General features: G+C 40.4%; 1 protein-coding gene across 7 annotated transcripts in view; it reads left to right on the top strand.

The window, feature by feature from the left end:
• The window catches only part of COLQ (collagen like tail subunit of asymmetric acetylcholinesterase), a 43,937-nt gene that overhangs the window by 28,102 nt on the left and 3,211 nt on the right, over nt 1-12,624 (top strand). For 5 of the 7 annotated variants that reach the window (XM_074900485.1, XM_074900484.1, XM_074900483.1 and 2 more), the window contains 5 exons: nt 2,952-3,048; nt 4,797-4,936; nt 7,804-7,923; nt 8,527-8,647; nt 10,863-10,965. In XM_074900485.1, coding sequence (XP_074756586.1) covers nt 2,952-3,048; nt 4,797-4,936; nt 7,804-7,923; nt 8,527-8,647; nt 10,863-10,965 — 581 coding nt within the window. Of the gene's footprint in view, nt 1-2,951; nt 3,049-4,796; nt 4,937-7,803; nt 7,924-8,526; nt 8,648-10,366; nt 10,493-10,862; nt 10,966-12,624 lie in introns of those variants that run through there. The other 2 variants (XR_012633227.1, XM_074900486.1) reach the window with 2 other exon arrangements.

The following is a 12,624-nucleotide window of genomic DNA, read 5'->3' as shown; positions in this document are numbered from 1 at the left end:
GTGCTCTGATTTGTCACCTACAGAGCCTGTTTCTTTCTGCTGACTGACAGGGAAGGGAACCTGTTCTCACTACACTGGTGTTGGTGTTAATATACGTCTGCTCAGATACTGGAGCCTGTAGATGCCCTGGTTAATGGGCTTAGCTGAAAGTATTTTATATGCAGTCTGGTTATGGCTGAGCATTGCAAACAGAGGCACATACCTGCTTCACTGTTACTTTCATGCCATCAGCTAATATCTGAAGTAAAAGAATAATCAGTGTGGGGAAAAATTAAAAGCTGAGTGTTAGGGAGAGAATAATAGTTCACCAAGTAAGGAAGGTATGTCCAGTGTAAGTTAGCTAGATGACCCACAAGAAATATTTTTTTTTGTCCTTGATTTGTCAGGTTTTAAAAGCTGATATGTGCTCTTTGTTGATTTTCTGTTGTTGTTAACTCTGCTCAGCTGTCCTGCCAAAGTAATAAGCACAGAATATCTTTCCAAAGCATAAGGCGAAGAGAAGATGCAGCGCCTGCAGATCAGTTTGAACACAGTGGACTCCTTACTTGACCTTAGACATTTTGTCACATTACATAGTGTCTTAATCAAAAAGCGGTGATATAAAGCGTGTCATAATTTAAGGCAACAATCAGTAAGATTAAAATAACTATATTCCGACCCTAAATTAGGATTTCCAGGCCCAAGGCTCTGTACACAAATCCCTTTCTGGTGCCAGAATTGACAAGGTGATTTCAGCTTTGATCTTCTGCATGAAAACTGGTTTTCCTCTCAGTAATTGGTGAACTAGCTATTTCCTTTCTTCTTTTCAAAAACTTTGAAATAACTTGGGAGTAGCGTTTTAAGACTCTTTGGGTCTGGCTGCTGCCTTTAAGTGCTGTAGTGCTCTGGTTGTTTGTTCAGCTGAGAGGATAGTTTCCATCAACATGGGGCCATTTCCTGTCTCTTGATCCAGCTGACATCCCTAGATAAAAGCAGCTAAATTAGGAAGGTGTTACTTCCACTTCCATTTTGAGATACGTCTTGATTACCTCACTGACTTCTTCAACTCTCCCCTGCCTCTGGGGCAGGCTCTTCCTAAAAGGTGGCCAGGAGTCACAAGTCACAGCCTCACTGTCCTCTAACTGAGATATAACACTCAAAGCTTTGTAACTTGGGAACTGACCCTAAGGAGCAACTTTAGGGTTTCAGTCTTGATAAGGAGGAATGACTTAGGGCTTTATATAAGGCTTCCTTTTGAAGGAAAGGAGAGGAATATAATTATTGTCCATGGGAAAGCCATGAATGCCATGGGTGCGTGTGAAAAGGACAAGGCAAAAATATTTAATTATTATGCCACTATTATTTAACTTATCTGTGCTAAACAAGAAGGCATTAAGCAATCAGTCCTCCAAAGCAGGAGACACAGAAGACAGCTCATTTTCAGGCAGTACATGTCCAGCTGGTGCTGGCTCGCGTCTGCCAGATTGCTCTTGTGTAGGGGAAAGAGATTTCCCACAGACTTCTTTGGGACTACAAAATCCTGGTCTGATAGTTCTGTGTTGCATAATGTAAGAAGTAATTAGGGATCAGCAACGCTGACATTCACATAAATCCTGGAATGTTTTGATGGCACAGATCTTACCTAATAGGATTAAACAAAGCAAATATTCAATTAGTACTTTATGGGCCATGGCAAAATCAACCTTCCTCTGTTGAAATGGTGCAAGTGACATTCAAACGTATCCATGGGATACAACATATTATATAACAACAAATTATTTTAGCATGTATTGCTATCTATGCTTCATTACTCTGAAATTAGACATGCAACCACTTGTCATGTGCCCGTGAATTAACCTGGAATTACACCATCTTCAAGGAATTCATCACCTTTTCATTATAAGAAAGCTTACCTAGTACACATCATTTTTGTTATTCTGAATAATGTATGATGTTACATAACAATCAAAACAGATATTTTAAGTTTAAGCTATGCAATACACTTCTGAAATACAAAACTGAGAAATCCAAGCCTTGGCAAGTATATGAGTATGAAGATAAACATAGTTATTTTTAATAAGTGTCGCCATATTAAATTAAGGAGCAAAAATAGGAAGGTGCTGAGCAGTTCTAGGGTGAAACTTCCAAATGCCTGAGGGTTTGGCTGCACAAACAAGTTCCCATGAGGAAAATTAGGGCTGATTTTACAGAATATTATCTCTTGTATGGTAACTGTGTGTAAGCTCGTCTCCCATAGGTAATTTTACAGCATTTTGACTGAGTGATAAGGTACCAGAGGGACACGATTTGTCAGTATGGTGTTGTCACACACTAGCTTGCACTTTGTAAAGCCAAGCCCTTGCTTTCCTTGCAATGATTTGTTAACATAGCTATACCCACAGTGGAAATCAAGGAGATACAGGAGTCCAGGCACCTTAAGTACTTCTGAAAACACTGTGGGCCTCAAAGTCATTAGTGTGCTTCTGAAAGACTACACCCTAAGATTGGAAAATGTCACTGTGGAAGCCCTTGCAGACTCTTTAGTGAATTTTCTCTTTTTTTCCCCACAGTGTGTATTACTGCAGTAACTAAGGATTTCCAGGGTCAGCTGTTTCAGGTCCACCAGCCCTTTCTTTCTGAGCTGCACTGACTCCTAGAGAGCTGCCAGGTGTTAAAAGACATCCTTAAAGAAAAGCTATCAAATTATTTAAGTCAGAGCAGGGTGATTCCTGACTCCACATAGAGCAGATCTCTGGGACCATTCACATTTAGAAGCAGAATTCCCACCTGAACATGCTTTTCGGTCTCCATTAGAAGAGGAGAGCACCTCTTCCCTGGGGTGATGACTATGGAGCTCATGCTGCATGCTTCTATTGGCAAAAGTCTTGGCTTTCTTGAAAGGGAGGCCAGAGCTGGGTGAAAGAGGTTGTGTGGTATTAATAGCAAATAAATGGATGTCTCCTCTCTCCTAGGGACTAAAGGGAGACATTGGACCTGCGGGTATCATGGGTCCACCTGGAAGGCCTGGTCCTTCTGGCCAGCCAGGCCCCCCTGGACCTTCAGGATCAGGTAAGCAGGAGATGAGGTGATCTCCTAAACAGTGTCCCTGCTCCCATACACCTACATAGACCCCTTTACAAAAAATGCTGCAGGGCTTCATTTGCTTCTCCACTGAAAGCAAGGAGAGGATTTCTCCTGAAGACAAGTCATGCCACCCTTGGACTTTATACCTTACTTTAAAGCCTACATTATGGTTGTTTAAAATAAAACCAAAAACATGGCCTATGTGGTCCCTGTGGGACTTTGGCAGGTGAAAAGACATCTGGCAGCCTTAGAGGGACTGGTTAATCTTCATCATCAAAGATCTGTGGCTTCTCCAGATATCCTGGCTTACAGTGAAAGACTGTGATTTCTAATCAGCCAGGACATACTCATCCTGTGCAGCTCTGTAAAAGAAAAACAGATGAGACTCAAGTCACAATGGCATTAAGGAAAGAAGGGAAGAGAAGAAAAGAGATAGGAATCAGAGGGAAAAAAAGCAATGGAGAAAAACTCTCTCTGTACATAAGTGCTGGAGATGTGTGCTCACTGCAATTGTACATGTTGTAGAAATCACAAGAAAAATCTCACAACTGGTAATTGTATGGCTTCAAAGCTATGCATGCACATGAACTCTGGGCAGCTTGTGAGACCAAGCATAGACATGAAGGACAATACACAACCCACAGTGTTCAGTGACAGTGAAGCCTCAGGTAGGTTTTCTCAACTTGGATAAATAATAAAGTATCTGAAAAGAAAACCAAAACCTATTAGAAACTACTGTTGCTCCAAATGGACAACAGCTGCTTGTACTGCAGCCGATCCGGTCAATGTCCTCTTCCATTTTGTTTTCCCTTTTTCTTCCCTTGCATACATCGGTGGGCAGGAGGTCTCTTCTTGTGGTGGTGTGGAAATGGTACATCTGTGAAACTGAGGCCTGCTTCAAGATCTTCACATATCTCATATTTCCCATTATGAGACATCTTTGTCCTGAGTAAATTAGCTGAAAGTTTTCAGAGGGCAGAATTTTCACCATGCTAATAGGAAGGCAGTCAGGATCTTGAGATTATTTTTTAAAGGCTTTATTCCATCCACAGAAAGTTTATGTGTTAAGCTTGTTAATTTTTCTCCTCTAGAACATAAATTCTGATTCTAAAAGACCTTTATGTAATGATGTCACTGCTTGCAGTATGAACATGTTGGCTCATAGTCTAATTCTGCAGAGGAGCACATCCTTGCCAAAGTTTGAAAGTCAAAAAGCAGCATTTTTTTTAAACTTTTATTCGTAGCACTCCTGCATCTTTAGTTGGGTTTTTCTGTACAGAAACCTCTGAAGCAGCATTGCTCAAGTGGTTGTACAAATGCACAAGTCCAGTGTGTTGTAGATGTGTACAGAGACTGACTCTACTAAACTTGGTGCATAGGTGTAGAGTGATCGGTATGTTCATCGTGTCCTGAATTTCTTAACTTCAAACAGGATGACATTTATTCTAAGTAAATGGTCTCTCTCTTTCTCTGTAAAGTTGGTAGAAAAATTCTAAGTGTGATCTGAAATAATATGACTGTGGCACAGACTCAGGTCTTCTTCCTGAAGTGCTGGAATTGATGGTTCTGGTAATCCCTTCCCTCAGTTCCCAGTGGATTTTCTGGGAGATGTGCATATCTGAAAACTTAGGTAAATGCATCTGTCTGCCTGACCTGTACTTTTTCCACTAAGGCTGAGTTTATGTATTGTGTGTTAACTTCATAACAAGGCAACCTGGTATTTTCCTTCCTAGGGCAATTCGCAATAGGACCAAAAGGTGAAAGAGGACTTCCAGGGCCTCCAGGGAGATGTCTCTGCAGAGCCCCACAGCATGTGAATAACCCGCCATATGAGGAATCTGTGCTTGGACACCGTTATCCAAAAGTCCCCGCAGTAAGCAAATGTTCTGGGAGAGGATGTGAGCTGTTCTTAAGTACTTTTATTGTAAGAGGTGGTGTGCTCACTCGTGGTGCGCAGGGGAGGTGTCTGTACATGGGCAGTGTGTGGTTTCTAGCATCCAAAACCTCTGCATTCCAGCCGGTACAACAGAGTTTGGTCTCATAACTAGTCCAAGGGTTGTGTGGTTGAGGTGCTGAAATGCAACTGTTTCAAACCATCAGTAATGTAACGTGTTTAGAAACCTTTTTTCAAGCCTGAGGATGCCCTCTCTTTCATCTCCTACTGTACATAGATAATCTGTTCTTTTTATTTCAGTAAAACAAAATATATTTCAGATTGGTCAGTGAAGTAAGCATCTCTTGCTTATTTTTTATATCTTCTGCAAAGACAGTGATTTCAGAATTGAATATTTGAACCAGGCATTTTGCATATATGATGGAACTTTCTAAGCATAGACACTCTACCTTGAACCAAAAAGGAGTCTCTGCAAACCGTGGGAGTCAGACTTCTGAACTCCTGTGGGTAGACATACACTTTATATAGTTAATTTCAATCTCTAGCCTTCGTGAAAGCATTTTTATGAGAAAATTGGACAAAGTACTTAAAAGGACAAGTCATTGGTGGAAAGTGACCTAGCAGTTTTTCATCTCTGATTTCTTTGGTCTTTGTAAATACTATTTCTGTACTTGTCTTTCTGCGGGGCTCTGCCTTATTATTCTGTGCATTGTAGCACTTAATCAGTAATGAAAATGCTACCTTGCTGTTGTGTACCAGCATAGCCCAGTCACTCCACTCATGCAAGTGCGTATTGTTCGTCTGGTTGTCTCTGAATGACAATAAGCAGCAATTAACTTTGTTAACTTGCCCATCTGTCATGTTGTCAGGAAGCTGTTACGGTGTGTGAAAGTGACATATTCACAACACTGTCCATTAAACTGGGTCATTGAACTCAATCTTTTGCATGAGGGTGTTGCAAGTCCTGTCAGCTGCTCACTCATCCCTGTCTGTGTCACATTACAAAAAAAGCCCCGTTGATTTTAACACATGATGGTGAGAGAAAAAAGTACATGAAATGAAGGTGCATATCACATCAGGCTGCATGCTTTTGCAGAAAAACTATCATGTACTTCACAGCATGGAGAGCTCAGAGGAAAAGATATAAGACTTGCAATATTCTGTGTAGGTCTTATCATCCTCCTGAATAAGGCACAGTTCCATATTATATCTTAAAAGATGGTAATAGGAGTGTATAATAACTACCTAAAATATAAGTACCCTACACTATTGCTACGAACAGTCATTTGATGACGATCAAGCGCCTTTTTGTGCTCAGAAATGCAAGATGACAAAGAAGCCAGCCTCAGCTCTGAAAACTGAGCACTTGCAGAGAGCAGTGTTCCCCGTTTGCCTGCCTCATTTGTTTTACTCCCATGAACGTCAAGAGCAGGAGCTTAAACGTTGCTTATATTTATTCTGTTCAGATCCTCATGCAGCAGCTTTGAAGCCTGCCCTGTACCACTTGAAAACTGTTGTCAGGGTTTCTATAGCTGCAGACAGAAAAGACCCAGAGATGGTGCCCTCTGCCCCTTATCCTGGTGTCGTGGAGTTTGCCAAAGCAGCACCCCACTGCAGCATGTCCCCAGTGCAACCACCCACCCATCTGTCAGCTCCTCCGGTGCCAGCACTGCCAGAGGAGGGGCGAGGCTAGGAAACAAAGCGCTGTTTTTCTGTCACTGGCTAAGATTCATTTGGGATTTTGAATCTTCCACAGTTTCAAAGGCTGGTATCTGTAAGAGAGAGTTTCAGATAGCACAGATCTGCTATTGATTTCAAGAGAAATTAGAGCTCTGGAGCTGGAACTTGAGCTCCTGAACACAATTACAGAATCAGTTCTTTGCTGGCTTTCTGTTTCTTTGCTTTCTTTCAAGCTGAGGGCATTTTTCTTCAATGCTTCTTTAATGAAATTGGCCTTTGTTGAGGGCTATGGGAATATTCGGCTATGTAAAAAATTTCAGGATAATTTGCTTTAAAAAGAGCTAATTCTGATTATGCTGGTGGGAATTAGGCTCAGCACTAAATCCATTTTCCTCAGAAGCACTCCATTTGCTTTTTCTTAATTTAAAAATGGTTTGAATCTTGCTAAAATTAATTTGATTAAGATGCTGAAGGAAGAGATTATTTCCTAATGCCCCTTACAGCCAATTTCAGTGACTGGGACATAAAAAATTTGCTAAGAGAGCAGCTCGTCCTACTTTTCCATTTTGAACTACTTTTTTTTCTGTTTAATTGAAGACTTGGCTTCATATACTAAAGTATATGCATATCAAGAAACATGCATTTCTATGCCAATTAAATCTAAACAAAGTGGTAAAAGATAAGTGAAGGCTGCATTGAGCAATGCATTATTTATTTGTAGCCATGAGCATGCCTAAAAATTATAGACAAACCCACAAAAAACATTTATGCCCATATAGATTTTGCAACTGTTCCGACATCTAACCATTTGAGCATCTGACACTTCTTCTCAGCAATAATTGTGCATGAGTACTTGCATGATCATTACCTGTGGGTGTGCATTTTGAAACAGGGACCACTGGAGCCATAGCTAGGTGCTCAGGAAAGACCATTCTCCTTTGGAAAATTGTGTCACTTCTTACCAGTCGTAAAGAAGCCTCTTAGGACCTGACAGTCCATGGGTGTAAGTTCTCACACCATTCTGTTTCTGAAAACAACCACATAATTCTTCTGTTTAATCATTTATCTATTTGCAGATATATATGTCAGTTGGCAAAACTAGATTCCATGGCAATCCAAAGTACTTCTTGGGAGGGTTACCAATCACCTTTTTTTCTGTGTCCCAGATTTTTGTGGTGAATAATCAAGAAGAGTTGGACCGGTTAAACACCGAAAATGCCTTAGCTTTTAGAAGAGATCAGAGATCTTTGTATTTTAAGGATACCTTTGGATGGCTCCCAATCCAGGTGAAAATATGACTGTGGTCTCGGAAGACTTGTGGGTGTATGTTTCGTTTTTAAATACAGAACATATTTCTGTACTCAAGGTGTCATACAGAATCAATGAATCAAATGGAGAGAAAGCTCATTTTTGAGCACTGACACAACCATGTATTTTTGTGAATTCTGCTTACAGGAGTCAATTACTGAGGCATTAACTCATCAGTGTTGTGGGTCTTGCTAACCTCCCTGTGAACCAGGATGCACTGGTGAACAAACTGGGGCTGAGTTCAGGGAATTATGATAGTAAAGAGCATTTTTTACTTAATACAAAATAAGGCAAAACTCACCAGGCTACAAAGTTGCGGAAAAACACAAACCCTGTAAACCAAAACCATATATTTACTTATTGCTTCAAGGAGCTAAGCTAAGTCCTGCTGAAATCATCACCAGCATCCTTCTTGCGTCCACTGGACTTTGAATCAGATTCTGTATAAACCCTGTGAACCACCATATAGCAGGATATGAAAAGCCAGTTGCGGGATCAACCTCCCACAACACTTCACCTCTGCTTGCTAGCCAGGCTGCTCGTGGTCCAGTTCAGTAACTGCTGTGTGTTTGTTTGGCCAGCTCACCCCTTTCTATCCTGTGGATTACCGCTTCGAGGATGGCGGTACCTGTGGAGATGGGATCGTCCAGGATGGGGAAGAGTGTGATGATGGCAATGCGGTTGTGACTGATGACTGTATAAGTAAGTTACAGCATGTCAAGAGCAGCCTTTTTCTTCCAGGGAAGGTGCATTAATTGTTTTCACAAGGTACCCTGTTGTGAAAATGACACAAATGTTTCACTCATTTCGTGGATTGAGTGCAGGCACGGGGAGAGGGAGGCACAATGCCCATAGTGTGAAAACGGAGGTCCTTCATGCATGTGGGTGCCACACCCCAGCACAAGGCAGAGGTGATGCCAAGTACTTCTTATGCATCCTCATTGAGGACTGTGTACCCCTCTGAGAAGAGGTGTCTGCAGCCAGAGCAAACCCACCATGTTTCAGGGATCAGATCCAGCAGCTGGTTTACATATACACCTTCCCTGGGGGCTACTGGTTTTCTGGTCAAAAGATGTAGCATACCTTTGCAGTGCACCACAAAACCCCCTTAGGATAGACATTGAAGCTGGCTGTTTCTAATAGTAAGCTAGATTCTGAGTGCAGTAAAACCGCTTTGGATTTTGTTACTCCCTTACATAGGGAAGGTGTCAACACACTACCGCCACTACTAGGATTATACAACATTTGATTCCTGTCTAGTCAAGCTTCCTTTCATTTTGCTGGCTGTGGATAGCAAAGAGCATATAACCATACAAGCAGCTGTGGAAACCTTCAGTTCTACCTTTCAGTTACTTTTACTGCTTGATTCCTTCCCCAGAGTGCACACCATCTATACCTGACACACAGCAGGTTTGGTACTCTGCTGGTTCTAGCAAAGGGATGCTTCTTCACACTTCAAAACAGGTATCAGCCAACACTATTAATTTGTATAGCCCTCCATTTTTCAGCCTGACTTTGAAAATGAGGTGTATGCAGCTACGTAAACTATTCATCCTCTTATCCATCAGCACCCTTCCCTTATAACTTGGGAATCCCAGCCAACTTCTCAGTGACAACAGGAAAGAGATTTCAAAATCAATTCCGTTGCAACAGGTATAGGGACACATGTAAATAAATGTTTCTCTAAGCTTGCCTGACTGCAGAGTAGTCCAGTGAGAGAGCATGAGAAAATGATTTGGTTAGAATTTGCAATCAACTGTGGGAAACAAGCATGCAGGAAAATAGTGTTCATTAATTCTAGTGCCTACAAAATTGTACATGGTGTGTCTGGAGGCACATTGTGTTACTTTGTGCTATACACTGGGCAAAGCTTCAGGTCAATGAAGGTCTTGCAAAACATAGACTTCTGACACTGTGACCCAAAGAGTTATCATTGAGTTACTTGGAAATGAGCACATTGTCATCATTCTGCTGTTGTGACTGAACCAAAACAAAAAAGGTAACTAAATGTTAGGTGGATTTAATTGTAAAATAGGCTCGTTGTTCTTAGAAGCATCAATTTCTAACAAACAGATCTTGGTGAAATTAATTAATCATTTCTATTTGTAAAAACCCATTTTAACTCATAAACTCCTTGAGTGTCATTTTAATCCATTGCTTAATAGCTTCTCCAAAATATGTGAAGGGGATTTTAGCTAAATTAATTTGTTCAAGTTATAAAGTCATACTCAAAAAGTTGAAGACATCAAAAGCAAAGTCTAATTGCTAAAATAGCAAACAAGCCTATAATTACTGCAGCCTACATGCAAGTTCACCATGAAAAAATGTCACAAGGCCTACTCACGCTCAAGTCAGTAGGAGTCAGAAGTGGGAAAAACACCTTTTTGGCAATTGTTACATACTTTTTTTTTTTTTTTTAAGACAGGCAATAGGTCTGCATAATTCTGTTCCTATGTGGGAATTCACTTGCAGTAGACATGCATAGATACTCTGGAATATTAGGGTGAAGGTCTCAGCTGGGATTTTCAAAACACTTAATGACCTCAGGTGTGTTTTTGAAATTGTGACCTCCCCAAATCATTTCTGTTAACGGCATCTTATGCTTCCTTTGATTTGTTTTAATAGTAATTATCTATAGTAATAATAATTATTAGAATAAATGCTGTTGTAATTAGTGTTTCTGTAGTAATTATTTTAATAGTTAACCATTCTTTCCCTTGGTCATTGAAATTAGGCTATAAAAGGCATATTCTTTGTAGTGAAGAATATTGCTCTTCCTAAGACTGTCCTTACAGGATGCCATCCCCAAAATGCCTTGTTTTATACTTTACCCTTAAAAACCTACTTCCACTTACCTCACCTGCCTCTTTTACATAGAAAGTGCCTTGAAGGTATTTCTTTCTCTATTTTTCACTAGGATGCCGCCGTGCTTACTGTGGAGATGGCTACAGACACGAGGGAGTTGAAGATTGCGATGGGAAGGATTTTGGATATTTGACATGTAAAACATATCTCCCTGGGTAGGTATGAGCTGTCTTCACTTCGGGTCAGGGTTTTTTTGTTGTGGGTTGTTTTTTTTTTTTCTCTTTGCCAGCTTTAAAACAAAAAAAGTATTACCCACTTAAACCTTGTTCCACTGGGACCACTGCAGGCAGTGGGAGAGAAAGAGTCTATCAGATTATTTCTGCATATCATTGACTTTAAGGGCTAAATCTCATCTCTCAGTAAAAAGCACATGCCTCTTACTGTACAAAATGAATGAAGGTCACATAGATATATGTTTGCCCATTGCTTGCAAAGATTTCCTCATTTGGTGACATTATAATTGCATTAATGTCACATACCAAGAGTAGGAAAGACCATGAGAAGAAAATGATGAAGAAGAAAAAAATTCCAACAGACCTCCTGTTGCCCTGACCAGTGAATGGGTACTCTAGGTGTATCTTTGTGTCTGAATCAACCAGTCATCTATCAGCCTTTCCAAATACCAGGAAATTCACTCAACAGCAGATGTAAAGCCACGCATCTGCTTAGCAATGTCCTTCATTTAAAACATCTGCTTATTGTTGACTTGCCTTCTCTGCCTCTGTTTAAGCAGCTTCCTCTGGTCAGCATTTTGCTTCCAGCAGCAATACCTCTATTTAACTGTCAGGTATTGTTACTGGCTAACAGGAAACGTTTAATTTGCAAATGAGATTATACGCAGAGCCTTCATCATTCATGGAATAATAATGCGCTAATTGACAGGAATAAGAAACCACAGGATGTCTTTGTAAATCAAGTGCTGTGCTTATCCCTCCACTGCAATTGTTGCAGCACTCCTGGTGTACTAGATTACACAAATCGAGACCAGCAAACCTGACAACCTGAGACATTTTACAGACATCTCATCTTCAGACAGTTTAGAGTTGTTTTCTACTGTGAGAACTACTTACTCCCTTCTAAAAGTCTGAAGTTTGGTGCCAAAAACAGCATAGCAAAATCTTGAGAGACTTTTATAAATTTCACTTTTCATGTATGATCAAGCTGTGAAGAGCAGCTGAGATCCTTTATTTTTGTGTGTGCAGTCTGCAAATTATCTGATAAACTAAAAAAAAAAAGCTGTAAAATGGGATAAATATGTGAGCATGGCACTCCCATGGGAGTTTCATCTCAAATCACCTTTTCCTCCACAAGCTCTACTGCAACTGATTTTCCCATTTTCTACTCTTTCCAGCCCCCAAATCCTTCCTCATATGTCACACACCTTCACTTCAGATCTTATGTTGGTTTTTGAAAAATATGGGTTATCCAAGAACATGGTTTTAAGGACCTGCTCAATGGCTGCTTAATCTGCAGTTTGTGGATTATTTGATGGATGGGTTATTCACTTAGAGATATGCTAGCAATAAAATCTCATTAAAATGTTTGTTTTATTGACATCTCTGGTCAGGTCATCAGTAGGTAGAGTCACTGCAGCTCAATCTGAGTCAGCAGAAAGACAGAATCACTGTTTTTCCTTATTTTGCAATTACCCACCCTTCAATTTTTTTAGTTTCAAAGTTGGGCATGTGTCACTATCATTATTTCAAGTACATGAAAAATAAGTTAGACAGGCACAGTCATGCCTGCTGGAGCTATTGGAAGTAACTGGGAAAACACTTAACTCAGAACCTCAGATATTTCATTACACAGTTCCT

Source organism: Athene noctua, chromosome 2, assembly GCF_965140245.1.
Source record: "Athene noctua chromosome 2, bAthNoc1.hap1.1, whole genome shotgun sequence".
Classification (NCBI taxonomy): Eukaryota; Metazoa; Chordata; class Aves; order Strigiformes; family Strigidae; genus Athene; species Athene noctua.
The sequence above is the reverse complement of the archived record's forward strand: the minus strand, read 5'-3'. Positions and strand labels throughout refer to the sequence as shown.